General features: G+C 43.2%; 1 protein-coding gene across 8 annotated transcripts in view; it reads left to right on the plus strand.

Moving 5' to 3' along the window:
* Nucleotides 1-16,602, plus strand: part of FAT3 (FAT atypical cadherin 3) — a 541,042-nt gene that overhangs the window by 506,539 nt on the left and 17,901 nt on the right. For all 8 annotated transcript variants that reach the window (XR_015744255.1, XM_087937026.1, XM_087937027.1 and 5 more), the window contains 3 exons: nt 6,111-6,264; nt 7,827-8,479; nt 10,468-10,581. Coding sequence is in view for 7 of the 8 variants with exons in the window: in XM_087937026.1 (XP_087793152.1) it covers nt 6,111-6,264; nt 7,827-8,479; nt 10,468-10,581 (921 nt within the window). In the remaining variant the exon portion in view is untranslated. The remainder of the gene's footprint in view (nt 1-6,110; nt 6,265-7,826; nt 8,480-10,467; nt 10,582-16,602) is intronic.

A 16,602-nucleotide genomic window follows, 5' to 3' on the forward strand; every position in this document is an offset into this window, starting at 1 on the left:
CATTACCCGGTGTTGGGGATTTGAACCGCTGAACTTCCGACCTTTCGATCAACAAGCTCAGCATCTTAGCCACTGAGCCACCATGTCCTTCTTCTGCTGATACAGTCAATCCTATAAAGTAGGGGTCTGACCTTTCCAGCTTTGCAGACCGACAGATGAGGGGTGAGGGGTGATCCCCTACAAGCAACAGGTGCTCAGGTGTGTAGCCTTTACGCAAGTGGCAGGTGAACATGCAAATGGAGCTTCCCATGTAACCGCAAACAACTGGCACTCACACAAATGGAGCTTCCCCATGCCAACTGGGGAATTCTAGGAGTTGTAGTCCATAGGTCTTAAAGTTGCCATGGTTGGATACCCCTGTACTAAATGTTTGTTATGCCTACTTGGAACTGACATTTTCAGAAGGTGTGCTGCCTTAGATAGAGAGTGAAATCAATAGCCTATTGTTGCAAAACAATTAAGATATTGGAGAGAGAGAGGTGAGCAAAATAGGACCTCCCAAGAAAAAATGTGAACATGCAGAAGAGGATGAAAAACAAGGGGGCCACTAGACCAGGTCTAGATAGGAACTACAGAGGTGCTGATAGCTGTGGAGCAGGACATAGGGTAACAATCCATCAAGACCACACAGGAATTGGAAGGCAACAACCAGAGATAAGAAAGTGAACATTACCTGGAGGGAACAACAACTAATTCTGTCCTCCACCAGCAAAGGTTGGAGTTGAATCCTAGAAAACAGTTCAACGGGAAAAACAATTATCCAGTTTGGTGGTTGAGTTCTTCATTGGATTCCTTCAAGTGGAGATGGACATTTAGAGGGACATCTTTAAGGATGTGGTTTATTACAGTAGGCAGGACTTTGAATGGCCCTTTTCCGATTTATGGTTTTATGATTTTTTCAAAGTCCCACATATCCTTTTTATGAGCTTTGAGGAGGGATTTGATTTGTATTGGGACAGATTTTTGAGGCATCCATTCCTCGTAGGGTACATTATAGTCTATTACTTATTTACTCCATGCCATCTTAGTACTGGAATTTTTATATGGATTTGTACCACATCCCCATCAGTATACCAACATGGAACATAGAAGCACATCCCAATGTTTAACTGGGTCTTTACTGAAAGCGTGTGTCTCTGCTTATACTTGAAGCTCCATGGCAATAATTTTGCATCTAATCCTACTGAAACAACTTTCTCCTTGGGGAAATAAGAAAATGTTATTCTAATTTATACATTTCTTTTGTGGCTAATCCCACCTGCTAGAAATACATTCTCCATGGAATATGATTTTCTATGATATTGACGAGCTCTCCACACAGATAATCTAATATGTATGTACTTGTGAGCAAGCCTATCACACCGGTGAATATATTGTATATTCTACCATTTTTTTTCCTACTCAATACAGGTGATCCTCAACTTAACAACCATAATAAGTGAATTTTGCCCCATTTTACAACCTTTCTTGCCACGTTTTTAAGTGAACTCGTGCAGTTGTTAAGTTAGTACCACGGTTGTTGAGTGAATCTGGCTTCTCTGATTGACTTTGCTGTCAGCAAAAGGTCATCATATAACCCCAGTACACAACACTGGTCATAATCATGAATCAGTTGCCAAGTGCCTGAATTTTGATCACATGGCCATGAGGATGCTGCAACAGCCATAGGTGTGAAAAATGGTCATAAGGTCACTTTTTTCAATGCCGTTGTAATTTTGAACGGTTGCTAAATGAACTGTTGTATGTCAAGATCTACTGCTTGTACCAACAAACACAATATCTTTGGCTATCCTGCACCAGTCCAGTCCTGCCTTTCCAAGTGATGAAATCCATTTTTTTTTTAAAAAAAGAGCAACATTCATCTTCCAAAACAATTTCTTTTATTTAGGAAAGCATCAAATTGGCAAAATCTGTTGTAATTCCAGATCTGACACAACCCGGAATTACACCACATTATATTGGAAGTTAGAAACAGCCCCCAAAAGTCACATTCCCCTATAGAAGTAAATCAATATTTCCTGGTGTCATCAACCTCCAGGTCTCAGCAGAGTCAGCTTTTGTTCCCACAGGAAGAAGAACCACCTAGCCAAAACAACTCTCTCTATCTCCATTCTTCCCACCTTAGGAATGTGGCAAGCCCAAAACCCTCCCCCCCCCCATAACCAGTAAAGAGAAAGAAAGAAAAGGAATATATAATAAGGCTAAATAAAATGGCTAGCATATGTCAGTTTCGGGCTCGGCACCTTTATAGCTTCATATTAATACTGGCCATCTCCTAGAATAGCTTGCTGATACGGGTGGTACAGCCTTGTGGTCCCTAGCCGCCGCCCCCCGCGTGCTGGCAGCCATGGCAGGTGAGGTGCCTCCTCCCCAGGCCCCCATCCATTTTCCCCCCGACAGCTGGACAAACCTAGGCAAGGAGCCAGCCACGCAAGAAGTGGCTGGAAGGAGAGGGAGCAGGGCCAGCCAATGATGTTAGCTACCAGTTCAATTGAACCGGTGCGAATCGGCTGAATCCCACCACTGGCAGGAGGGTTGGACTAGATGAGCTACAAGGTCTCTTCCAACTCTGTTATTCTGTTAGTTACTTCAATCTTATGGGAAACGAACTCAAGGATAATGCGGGGGGCGGCAATGTCCAGAGACCTGAACATGAAAACATCGGCACATTTAATATGAAACATCAGGACATGTGTTAATGCAAAGTTGTACCGGTAAAATGTTCTCCACTTGCAAATATGAAATCTGGGAAGCTGAGTGCCTCTTGCAAGGAAAGCATTCCAAAGATGCAGAAGCTTTTAAGGAAAATAGCTAAATGCATTTATTTATGTTTCTGAGCAATAAAGATAAAACCCATGCCGAACTTTCACTCGGCATATTATAAATTAGATCAAGTATCTCCCTCCCATAAATAAGCAACGATGGCTCATCTTTGGCAAACGAATTTGCTGGACTCAGAAAATAGCCTCCTGTTCGAATTTAAACTTTTGTATACCAAATCATTTTAATATAATTCCCTTTCTGCTTCATCCCTCGACGGATTGAATGCTTTGCGTTTACATCGGCTGCTGGAAGGGAAAAATGTCTTCAAATGAAAGGTCCATTTTATTAGGAGGAAGAAGCGGAGATGAGCAGCTCACATCTGAAGGGTCTGTTTTATTAGGCAAGATAGACAAGCAACTCACATTCGGGTGTGTTTTGCTGCTGTGTTTTATGTTCTAAAACTAGTTAGGCCGCCATGCGTTACTGCTGCTGTCGGAGAGCAAGTGCCTTGAGGGGGATAGCTCAGCTTCCTTACTCACAGTCTCCTCTCTGTCTTGCACCATGTTTCTCTCCGTTGTCTCTTGTGAAGAAATTTATTTCCTTGGGCTTTTCTTTCACGCTCTCAGCAGTGTATGTAAATAAAGGACTGTAATGGTGCCATAATTCTAAAGCAGCAGCCTTTAGCGATATATCAGCCAGTCTATAAGACAATCAGCTGCTGCACCAGTAGGAAACTTCCTTTCTGTTCCTCCTTCCCTCCCAAGCAAAATAATTTATTAGCCCAAGCAATCCGCTGTACATAAAAAGGGTATATATAATTAAACTGAGTTCAGCAGAAGGCCCCCTATTCTATCAGGTCATCAGTCGACATGTTGGCTAAAAGAACGGGCCATGGTTAGAAGAAATCTTTTCACACTTTTGGTGACTGTCAAACAGATCAGGGGTGTCAAACTCGATTTCATTGAGGGCCACATCAGGGTTGTGTTTGACTGGGGGGTTTTGTGGCCGTGGTGGGTATGGCCATCTCCTGTGGTGGCCCAGGCGATGCTGAAGAACCATTGTCTTCCTTTTTTTCTTCCTTCTTTCCTTTTCTTCTTTTTCCTTCCCCCTTCATTCTCCTTTCTTCTTCCTTCCCCTCTCCTTCCTTGCTCTCTTCCTAACTTTCCTTCTTTCCCTTTCTCCTTTCCTGTCCCTTCTTGGAGGCTCAAATGCAAAAGGGGAAACATTTCTCCTTTTTTTCTAATTTAGAAATTTTTATTAATTACACATTAAAATATTGAACACAGTGCGATCATCCTAGCATTATCTTTGCCATACATACTAAGGTATAGAACAGATAACTTATATACATTGCTACTTTTGTACACTTATCCTATCCTGTATATACATTTGTAAAGACAGCATAACATCTTCTGTATTAATAATTTTATACATTTGTCTTATCTATTATACTCAGTTATATTTACATACATCACCTCAAGTTTCCATTCTACAAATCCTACTTATTTTTTATTTTGGGTCCCTCCTTTCAGTTTCAAACACTGATAAAATTTATTCCATATATCATGATATTCTGTCTCTCCTTTACTCTTTAGCCCCAACGTCAATCTATCCATTTCTGCACAAATCAGTATTTTCTTTATGACCTCTCTTTCTAACTAACTAAAAGCAAAACAAAACAAAAGGAAACATTTCTCCTTTTGCTTTGCTTTCAGTTAGTTTTGCTAGCCCTCTGCCAGTAAAATTGGAGCAGGGGGCCACACGCCGCCGCCCTGGACCCTGCTTTCAGCCACAATGGCCTCCACCATACAAAAACTGAGCTCGGTGGGACCATATATGCCCACGTGAGATTCGTTTTCGCTGACAGAGGGCTGCAGGAGGCTATTGCGGCTGAAAACAGCTCCGTTTTCGCTGACAGGCACCACAGGCTGGTCCTTGGCTGTTTCCCGGGTGGCTAGGTAGGCTGGATCTAAGTACCCCGCTGTCCAGATCCGGCCTGCAGGCCTTGAGTTTGACACCCCTGGAGTAGATCAACAGGTAAAGAAGAGTGCTTTAGACAAGGCACAAAGATAACTGCGGGCCCAAGAGCCTATTTCCAGGTTTTCACTTCACAACTAAAATCCATGTGAAAACGCGCCTTTCGGTATGCATTTCCAAACCTAGCTTTTCCTCAAAATGTGCCTCACTCGATAGTCCTCAACTTATGACCTCAATTGAGCCCCAAAATTATGTGGCTGAGCAAGGCAGTTGTTTCATGAGTTTTGCCCCATTTTACAACCTTTCTGTCATGCCCTTATTGGAGGGGGAGATTGAGCAGCTGACAGGGAGTGAGAGTGTGGATCTGGTGGCTGTGGAAGAAACAGGGAAGGGGCACAGTCTGGCTGGGCATTCAGAGGAAGACCCAGGGCCATCCCCTCTTCATCCTAGGCCACACAAGGAAGAACAGAAAAGGGAGCAACATGGCCTACAGGAGAGGAAAGGCCTTGATCCCCTTCACGGGCTGCAGCTAGGAAGACTGTTTAAAAGGGCAAAGTTGCTGGAAACAAAGTGTGCATTATCTTTGTCGAGGCTTATCTGGGTTTTGGCATTCTCCCAACTATGGGTGCTGCGTTATCCTTTGAAAGTCTGCAATTTATCATCCTGGCCTGTCATTTTAATTTACTTCAGCGTGGTTTGTGTTGTTTTTTAATTTCTAATTATCTTTACTTTGGGTTTGGACTGCATTTCTTTCCTTCATAGACTGTTTTTGGAAGAGTTTGATTCTCCAACCGAGGATAACTGGACATTGGAGGCCGAGTTGGAGGCATTAAAGGGAAATTTATCTACTTTGGTGACTTGGTTATTTTTGTGCCATGCCCAGGGTCATCACACTTTCTTGCCCCAATTGTTAAGCGAATCACTGCACTTAAGTTAGTAATACTAAGTGAATCTGGCTTCCCGGTGGATTTTGCTTGTCCGAAGCTCTCAAAAGAGGATCATATGCCCTGGAACACTGCAACTGAGCTAACCTGAAGGTCCTTATTCATAAATATCACAATGTATCTAAATTCTTCTGCTATTATAGCTTTGCTTTTCTTCTTCATTAAAGTAAAATACCCTTCAGGCTTTTCGATAAACCAACAAAAGGAATGTACGTTCCCAATCCATGTGTGATTTTGTTCCTGGTGTAGTTTCTAATTGAGGAATATCTCCAAAGTGACCACCAGAGGGGGATAAAACACCACTTTTAATTCTGTTAACTTTCCCAGTGCAACATACCCTATTTGGAGAATTAAGGGTTTCACTTATCCCCCGAAATGTATACTTACACCTTCCCCTTTCTGCTCCTCTCCTTCCCCCTGACTTAGGTTACCAGTGCAGTTGCCTTTCTCAGTTCACTGGACGAAACTGTGAATCGGAGGTCACCGCCTGCTTTCCAAATCCTTGCCACAATGGAGGATCCTGTGATCCCATAGGCAGTGCCTTCATTTGCACCTGCAAGAGTGGATTAACTGGAGTGACGTAAGTAAAGCCATCCCAGAGAAGATGGTGCAGCTCGAGGGGTGCAAGAGCTCCTGGAAGGTTTTAGCATCACAAATTTGTAGTATAATGTCACGAGAAAAATACTTTTGGAAAGCTAATTCCATGGATGATACAAAGTGATGGTCCTTATGTGGTTATACAATAATAATCAGACAACACACAGCGCTACCAAAGTTAAATGGGTTATTTTTTCAAAGCATTGATGAGAAACATCTGAGTGGTGCCGTGGCCTAGAGGTAGAGCTCTCACCTTACAATCAGGAGGCTGTGAGTTTGATTCTAGGTAGAAGCAGGAATTTTTCTGGGGATAATGAGAATACATCTGCTGGGGGGGACGGGACTCCACATTGGTGACAGGAAGGGCACCCAGCCAGTAAACACTCAGCTCCATTCAGTTGCCCAGACTCCACCCCGCAAGGGATTATGGGGTCATTAAAAGAAGGAGGAGGAGATGATTGATGAGAAACATCTATGTTTTACACCTGTCTTCTTACTTCCTTCATGCCGAAATCAAGGTAGCAAGCATAGGATTGGCAGTCAACAATCCCCGATAAGACAAATCTCTTCAGTGAACTTCACACTCAGTTCTTAGACATGTAACCGAAGACCATCTTGAGCGATTCTGATACTTCTTCATCCTTGTGTATGGAGATAGCCACACCTTGCAGCTCTTTGCTGAATTATATCTTTTAATGAGATACTCTTAGATAACCATTGACTGCTGGTCCTCCCAAGACTAGATGAGCATTTTTATTTCCCCTAGTTGTGCCTTGCTTAAGCAAGATCTTTCTTACCTCGGACATAATTCAATGCTTCTAATTATTTTTCATCTATATATGTAACCTTTCAATGATTGACGGGCCATCCTGTATTAGCAATTTCACACAGGCAGCCGATAGGTGGTAAGTGAACAGGATAATAGTTCCTGGGTGTTTTGTTCCTTAATACAATATGGAGCTGTTTAAATGTTATCCCTCCATTCGTAGCCTACACTGATTTATTGCAGGGCTGTCAAACTCGTGGCCTGCGGGCCGGATGCGTCACATGCTGGCCACGCCCACACCCAGTTTAGCGAAGGGGGGGAAGTTGTGATACGCCACATGACAATGCCGTGATGACACAAGTTTGACATTTCTGATTTATCGGGTTGCATTTAACAAAGATAAGCGTGTAGTAGTGATTGAGGTTGGACTCAAGAATAGCTGACCCAAGTTCAGGTCCATCTTCAGTTATGGAAGCTGGTTGAATAACATTCAGGCTTGCCACTTTCTTGAAGTCCAACCTATTCAACGGGAAATTCCCCTGGCCCTGTCATGTCTGACTCTTTCCAGCTGACAACCTCAGCATCTTGAACTGCTGAGCCATCATGCCTCTTCATTCAACACGGTATGGTTGTGAAGAAAATGGCAGGACGAGCGCTTGAGTTTTTAGAGGAAAACCAACGTATAAATCTAAGACTTAGCTGAATAAAAGGTACGGAAAGTAAAGTCAAAGAACGTAAGCGCTGGAATCCCTCATCCCCTTCGATTCTCTTTCTTGCAGATGCGATGAAGACATCAATGAATGTGAAAGAGAGGAATGCGAGAACGGCGGCTCTTGCGTCAACGTATTCGGCTCCTTTCTGTGCAACTGCACTCCCGGGTACGTGGGCCAGCATTGTGGACTAAGACCCGTGGTGGTTCCTAATATCCAAGCTGGCCATTCTTATGTGGGTAAAGAAGAATTGATCGGCATTGCCATTGTTCTTTTCATCATCTTTTTGTTGGTAGTCCTCTTCATTGTCTTCCGCAAGAAAGTTTTCCGGAAAAATTACTCTCGGAACAACATTACTTTAGTCCAAGACCCAGCCACGGCTGCTCTGCTCCACAAAAGCAACGGCATCCAGTTCAAGAACATGAGGACCAGTGGCGACAGCCGCAATATCTATCAGGAAGTAGGACCTCCTCAGGTCCCAGTGAGGCCAATGGCCTACACCCCTTGCTTCCAGAGTGATTCTAGGAACAATTTGGACAAGATAGTTGACGGACATGGGGTGGAACATCAAGAGATGACAACCTTCCATCCGGAATCTCCCCGGATCTTGACAGCAAGGAGGGGTGTTGTAGTGTGCAGTGTGGCCCCCAACTTGCCCACGGTATCTCCATGTCGTTCTGATTGTGACTCCATCCGGAAGACTTGGGAAAATGGCACTGAAAGTAAGTAACGTCCCTTCAACTTTCTAGATTTTTTATTATTATTATTATTATTATTATTATTATTATTATTATTATTATTATTATTATTATTCACATTTCTTTCCTCGTTGCCATTTTGGCCTTCTAACAATCTCGTTTAACGGCCTTCTAACAACCTTGTTTAACAAGGGTTCTAACTGACCTGTTTATAAGTACAAGTTACCATAGAGTAGAACGGGGGTGTCAAACTCAAGGCTCACAGGCCGGATCCAGCCTGCTGGGTGCTTAGATCTGGCCCGCAGGGTCTCCCTGGAAACAGTGAAGGACCGGCCCGCGGTGCCTCTGCCAGCAAAAATGGAGCTGGCATGCGGCCCTCCCAAGCTCCATTTTCACTAGCAGAGGGCTGCAGGAGGCCATTGCAGCTGAAAACACAGCCCGTGAGGGCCGCGTGTGGCTCTTCCGGGCTCCATTTTCTATGCAGAGGGCTGCAGGATGTCAAGCTGGCCACGCCCATTCCCCCCCTCCAACATCAACCCTGATGGAGCCCTCAATGAAATCGAGTTTGACACCCCTGGATTAGAAGATCCGAAGCTCAGTTCTTAACCTCTTCAGGTAAACTTGGAAATATTCCTGCTTAAAATGCAACAGCCAAAGCTTCTCTAAATATATGGGCATTGTATCACATGTCATGCAATGGCACATACCCAAAATAAACCTACTACTTCTTTGGTACACAAACCGTATCAACTTCTGTTGTAAAAGTAGACATTTAATCAGCAAACTATCGGCCACAAGATTAACAGAATAATGATATGACAAGCCTTGAGATACCAAGCATATGTACAAAGTTATTAATTCAAGTAATGATATTGTATCGAATTATACGGTTCTCAGTCATGATAAAATTAGCAGTTTGGAATATTTTATTGTCCTTCCAAATAGCATGCCTTGCCTTATCATGAAAGCAATGTAAATAAATAGGTGTCGCACTGACACACCTTTGGAACCGTCTTCCGATGATACATCAGTCGACTTTCAGATTTCTCCAACCGGCATTCTGTGACCCGAAGTCTCAGGATATCTCAAAAACACCACATTGAAAAAGCTGCCTTTAAGGGGTTGGATAAATAGCACGTATAAAGAGACATGGTGGTGCAGTGGTTAGAGTGCAGTACTACCTATGCTGACTGCCGGCTGCCTACAATCTGCCAGTTCGAATCTCACCAGGCTCAATGTTGACTCAGCCTTCCGTCCTTCCGAGGTCGCTAAAATGAGGATCCAGATTGTTGGGGCCAATATGCTGACTCTGTAAACTGCTTAGAGCGGGCTGTAAAAGCCCCGTGACCGGTCTAAGTGCTATTGCTACTACTACTTCCTATAAAAGACAAACAGGAAATTAGCAGAATTCTGTTCAATTTGCCGGAGCCCAAAATTTCTGTTGCTAAGTGAGACGTAGGTTAAGTGAGTTTGGCTCCATTTTACAACCTTTCTTGCCACGCTCGCTAAGTGAACCGCTGCAGTTGTTAAAGTTAGTATCACGGTTGCTAAGGCCCCACTGGCTTCCTCATTGGCTACTCAGTTGGTCGTAAGTTGAGGACTCCCCTTAATGATGAGCCATGTCAAGTCTCGTTGGAAGTCACGTGCTCTAAAACTGAGGTCTGCATATCCACACAACCAGAGGTGGGTATTCAGCCAGTTCTGACAGCTTCTGGAGAACCAATAGAGGAAATTTTGAGTAATTCAGAGAACTGGCAAACACCACCTCTGACTGGCCTCGCCCCCATCTATTCTCCGCCTCCCAAGTCCCAGCTGATTGGCTGGGTCTTCTTTTGTTGCCCTGCACAGGAGAACAGAGCTGGAAAGCAGGTTGGTGGAATGGGGAGGGAATGGGATTTTGCAGTATCCTTCCCCTGCCTGCCCACCAAGCCACACCCACAGAACCGGTAGTAAAAAAATTTCAATACCACCACTGCACACAACCCATTCTCTCTTCGTTTCTCCATGTATAGGCAAAGAACTTGATGACATGGAAGAGGTAACCTGTTTGTCAGGAAGCAATAAAGGCAGCAATTCAGAAGTTCAGTCCCTCAGCTCCTACCAGTCGGATTCCGGTGATGATAACGGTAAGAATATAGCTCGTTTTTCTCCTCCCATCTGCTTGAAATAATTTTGAAGTTATTGCCAAACCTTTTCTCTTCTGGGTGAAATGTTCAATAGCACAGTGTGAGGATTACTACATAATATTGATGCTACGCCATTCATTTCTACAGGTAGTCAGAGCACGGAAATCAACTGTTAACTGTGACAGGTAGTCCTCAACTTACGACACAACCGAGCCCAAAATTTCTGGTGCTAAGCGAGACGTTTGCGAAGTGAGCTTTGCCCCGTTTTACGACCTTTCTTGCCCCAGTTGTTAAGTGAATCACTGCGGTTGATAAGTTAGCAACCCGGTTGTTAAGCGAATCTGGCTTCCCTCATTGGCTTTGCTCGTCAGAAGGTCGCAAAAGGGGACTGCACGACCCCGGGACTCAGCAGCGGTCATAATTATGAACCAGTTGCCAAGCGTCTGAATTTTGATCATGCAATCATGGGGATTTGTAACGGTCCTGAACATGTCAGGTCATAAGTCACTTTTTTCAGCACCGTTGTAACTTTGAACGGTCACTAAATGAACTGTTGTAAGTCGAGGACTACCTGTAACCAGCTTTGTGCTAAGCTTAAAGATAGGCAAAGAGTATTCCCGCCTACGAAGTAATAATGCATTTGACATTGCAGGTAAAATGTCTAGGAAAAGAATCTAAAACTTTCTATTCTCCAAAGATATACAAGATCATTGAACGAAGAATAAATCATGCCGTTGCTATGATACAGACAAGGATGGGGTAGATATTTCTTCTTCCAAACACAGCTTAATAGAGTATTGGCAAAATAATGTTTTCCAAATAAGGAATAACCTCCACAGAGGGATTTGTGAATAGGAAGAAAGATGCCTAACAGAATCATCATTTCTGGAGCCAAGCACAATGGCTTGGGCATAAACCCATCAATCCTAACCTAAAAAATTGAGAAATCATCACATTAAACTCAGTTAAGCGAGTTTTAGTTAACTCTTGAATCAGCTTGAGATGCTTCATGCCAAGATTGCCCAACTATCATGAGTGTTGCAAAATGTCGATAGCTTCAACCAAATACAATGTGCGGCTTCTTCCATGAGATTTGGAAATGATTAAAATTGAGATGTTGGCATGCGTAGTATATCATGTATGGAGAAGTCAATAGAAGTATGCTAGACTTATTATATTTGCTCCTCTGCTTGGAGGCGCACAGGATGGCATTATGATGACCCGGGTGTGGTACAAAGGCAATACAGTCAAATAATAAATACGAGTCCCTTTATTCGCTCCAACTTTGCCCCCAATGTCCTGGTTACCTTCTGGTCTGGAGAAAAACTTTCCCAGGAGCAGCTTTGGCTTCAGAGATTCAAGTCCAAAACGTTGTCAACAAAAACTTTAACTATAAGTCCAATCAAGGCAAGATGAGGTAATTAATCCGGCAGGGCAAGAGAAGGAATTCCAGATGTGAAGGAACGGCAGTAAATCAACCCAGTTGGGAGGATGCCAGGAACGCAGATAACCAAAGTCAACACAACATACATTCACGTTTGTTCTAGCAGCCGCCGCTCTCAGCTTGCATCTCTGTTAAACTCACTTCCCAGCTGTAACTAAGGAAGGGAATCAGGGCCCTTTCCTCCCCCCGTAAGTCATGCAACTCATGTTCCTCCCTCCATGCCCTAGGATGAAGAGGGGGTGGGCCTGAGTCTTCCTCTGAACTCTTCTCCCTTGTTCTACCTCTTCCTTGCTCTGCCCAGCGAGACTTTGCCCTTCCCCAGTTTCCTCCACGGCCAATGGAGCCACAGTCATGCTCCCTGTCAGTTGCTCGTCTTTCTCCTCGGATTCAGATTCCGACAGGGCCATGACATGCATCTATCTAGGGCCTGACATAGTCATCCCAATCATTATGTGTTGGAAAAATTCTGTGCTGCCAAAAAAGTTGGTGGTGGTGTTCAATTGCTAAATGGTGTCCAACTCGTCACAATCCCACGGACCAGAGCATGCCAAGCCCACCTGCCCTCCACTGTCTCTTAGAGTTTACCCAAATTCATGTTTATTGTGTCAGCGACACTATTTAACCATCTCTTCCTCTGCCGGCCCCCTCTCCTTTTGCCTTCAACACCAAGAAAAGTTACTTCTTACATACTCAATGTCTATGGAGATTGTCAGTCATCCACGTCATGGTTCTCCCAAAGGTGCTTTTTTCAAGAGGCAGCTGACTTTCTGGTTTTTTTTTTTTTTTTAAGACGTTTCGCTTCTCATCCAAGGGGCTTCAAAGCTGAAGAAGCTTCTTGGATGAGAAGCAAAACATCTTCAAAGAAAAAAAAAACAACAGAAAGTCCAGTTGCCTCTTGAAAAAAGCACCTTTGGGACTTATTTCTTCTTAGTTACTTCATTGACTCCCATATTTTTTACTTCTTAAGAGAAAGACAAGTGCTTATGGAATTGTATTCCTCTGATGCCAAAATCACTGAAAGGGGTTTTTAAAATGATAGCATGACCGGGGGCATGACGGCTCAGTGGCTAATACACTGAGCTTGTCGATCAGAAAGGTCGGCAGGTCGGCGGTTCGAATCCCTAGCGCCACGTAACAGAGTGAGCTCCCGTTACTTGTCCCAGCTTCTGCCAACCTAGCAGTTTGAAAGCACGTAAAAAAAATGCAAGGAGAAATATTAGGGACCACTTTGGTGGGAAGGTAACAGCATTGCACGCACCTTCGGCATTTAGTCATGCCAGTCGCATGACCAGGGAGACGTCTTCGGACAGTGCTGGTTTTTCAGCTTTGGAACAGAGATGAGCACTGCCCCCTAGAGCCAGAAACAACTAGCATATATGCGCGAGGGAATCTTCACTGGTCCTGAAAGGACACCATTCATTAAGCTGCTTCCACCAGGAAATACGTCTTGGCATAATCTTGGTGTCTATGACCTCAACAAACTGGTTCAGGCATGATAACATTACTATTCCTTTTTGTCATTTAGTTAATGTTGCATTGGCTTCCACGCCATTTACTCATCTTGATGTCCATCTTCTTTGATCCATTCTTCACGTGCTTTAATAATGCATGTGGTTCACGAGGCTAATCCAAAGAAGATGGTCATAATTGCTCCAACCCACTTCATCATTCTTGGTCTCCCCCTGCTAGGATTTCCAAATTTCTATGGAGCTTATTGGACACATTTGGAGTGCTGAGAAATTGCCAAGATTGCTACAATTTAGGATTGCATTAAAGCTCCCATTCATAAAATGATTGCTGTGGGAGGCGCACTCATTTATAAAATGGCTGAGTTGAGTTTGAAATCATTCACCCAATATTTATTTTACAAAAACAAAAACATCCCCAAGATTTGTTGCCAAACCTGAATTGGATCTATCCTTCAAACCATCTCTTCTCTTTCATTGTAGATCATTCACACCCAGGACTGTCTCCATCGTCTCTTTCTCATGTTTTCACACAAAACTTCAGATCATCTCATCTGTCTTTTTTCTTTCTCATTCTGAATTAACCCATCCCCCAATACTCTCTCACACCAACACCCTAAGCACACTGGCTCATCTTTCAGCTTTTCTGTTTCTATCAGACCTTTTGCCAATACCTGCTCAGATCCTATTTCCTTGTTTCTCATCCTTCTGTTATGGGTTAGAGCCTCTTGAGTTTGTCCACTGTTTTCTTTCCTCATTCGGTCAGTCACATCCATCAACCATGCTCTTCTCTCAAAATCTTTCCATGCACTCATTGGCAACAAATTTCTTCCCCGTTTTTTTTCATTTCTGTCTTCTTCTTTTTTTTTCCTGGGGAGTTGGAAATACTTCAAAGGAAAGCAATGTCCTCCAATTCTCTTAAGACTCACTGGGATCCTTTTATGGCTCAGAAAAATTCATCACAAATGCTTTAAAGTACTACCCACTTGGCTTTTCAAAAACTATTTAACAAAACAAATATGCAATTCCTGGTAATATTTGTAGAGTGTTTGATCAGAAACAGGAAATGTCTCCTGAGATTGTAGTTATTGGGGCAAGGTTGAAAAGTAACCTCATCCCAGTGCATTGATAAACAGGTGATTTCTAAAGTCAGATGATCAGATCCAATTTGTTCATTGAATAAGCATGACATCGTATACACTCCCGATCCTATTTTAATGGTAGGGGGAAAGCAATGAGTCAGTGGTTAATGATGCTGATTTGTCAGATAGAAAGCTGACAGCCTGGGTTTGAGACCCAAGCTCTATACAACGGGGTGAGCTCCCGTTCCTTGCTCTGGCTCATGCCCACCTAACATTCAAAAGCATGCAAATGCAAGTAGATAAATAGATACCCCTTCAGTAGGAAGGTAACAGTGTTCTGTGCACTTTAGCCTGCAGTCATGCTGGCCACATGACCACAGAAGTGTCTTTGGACAACGCTAGCTTCCTCGGTTAAGAAACAGAGACCAACACCACCCCTAGAGTTGGACACAGCTGGACAGGGGAAGCCTTTACCTTTATTTTAATGATATGGAAGAGACTTTTTTAAGGGCTGTGCCTGAATGGAGATATTAATCCCACTAGCAGATCTCGGAAGGGATCTCAGCCTTTAGATTTGTTGGACAGAAACTCGAGGTCATATTAAGTGGAAATTTTGGAGATTGTAAGGGTCCCCAGAAATTAGGAAAAGCAATAAAACAGGATGTATAAGAATTTGGGGCACTTTTCACAAAGTTTCCAATTTAACTGCTGTCCAAGAAGAGAGGACGTAGAATGTGACGGCCGTGGGAATGCAATACTGATGCAGCCCGTTTCTGGGGTAGGGCAGTGGTGGGATTCAACTTTTTTCCCCCCACCGGTTCTGTGGGCGTGGCTTGGTGGGCATAGCAGGGGAAGGATACTGTAAAATCCCCAGTCAGAGGTGGTATTTGCCGGTTCTCCGAACTCCTCAAAATTTCTGCTACCAGTTCTCCAGAACTGGTCAGAACCTGCTGAATACCACCTCTGGTGTCGGGGGATGGTGAACCATGAAGGGGATAGAATCATGGATCTCAGCAATATGCAGTTCTGCTGCATGTCAAAGGTGTTGGGTTCAATATCCAGGTCCAAAGTAGAAGAGCTGCAGATTCAAGGATATCTGTGGACCCTATCAAAGCTTTGCGCGTGCCTCTAAGAACTCCTTCAAACAATGTCACCAAACAACATTTTTTAAAATCATGACACAATAATGGAAGAGGAAACCGATTAAATATGCAAATAACAAGTTGACTTTAAATTATTTAAAACCTGTTTTATTTAAATTATTTTGTTTTTCTCCTGACCCCCTGCATACAGGACTTCTTCGTCCTGGCTTTTCTCTCCCTTCTTGCCTAAATCCCATATTAATTTTTTAAAAAGTCTTTATTATTCCAATAACGGTTGCTTTTGAGTTAAAGGTCCAAGCTACACTTGATAATGAAACCTGTTGGTGATCCTGGAATAAATGCTCATCCAAATAAATAATTCTCATCTAGCTAAACCAAGGGTCCACAAGGAGTCTTCTTCTAACATTAGTCTACTGGCTGTATTGCGACTGTTGTTAATGTGAAATTCTCTATTTTGACACTGCCGGTAAATCCAGCGTTGAATAAGTGGTCGTCTCTGGCTTAAAGGGATGTTTAAAATAATTAAGGAATAAGTAGTCTTTAAATGGAAGCTATTTAATGTTTAATCTACCCTTCTACCTGCCTTTAAATATTTCCCAAGCAGAATTTGTAATTTTCCCACCAAGGCTTTGTGTTCATTAGTAATCCTAATCGGGGCAAAAAAAAATTAGCCAAAGACTTTTAAAACCACTTTGAATCATTCTGGCTGCCTGGATGATAAGAGGCACTTAAAAGGCAGCACTTACTCTCAAGGGGCTTTAAGCAATTGCCATTTAGATATGAGTGTCAGGTAGATTCATTGAATTATGGAATCCTTGGTGCTCTCTGAACTTGGTTGTTTTCTTGCAGACGTTTTGTTATCCAACTAGGGAACATCTTCAGATTCATTGAATCTTCCAGGTTGGATTTATGGACTGGTGGTAGTC

Source organism: Pseudonaja textilis, chromosome 7 (genome assembly GCF_049901715.1).
Source record: "Pseudonaja textilis isolate UNSWEBS1 chromosome 7, rPseTex1.2, whole genome shotgun sequence".
Lineage (NCBI taxonomy): Eukaryota > Metazoa > Chordata > Lepidosauria > Squamata > Elapidae > Pseudonaja > Pseudonaja textilis.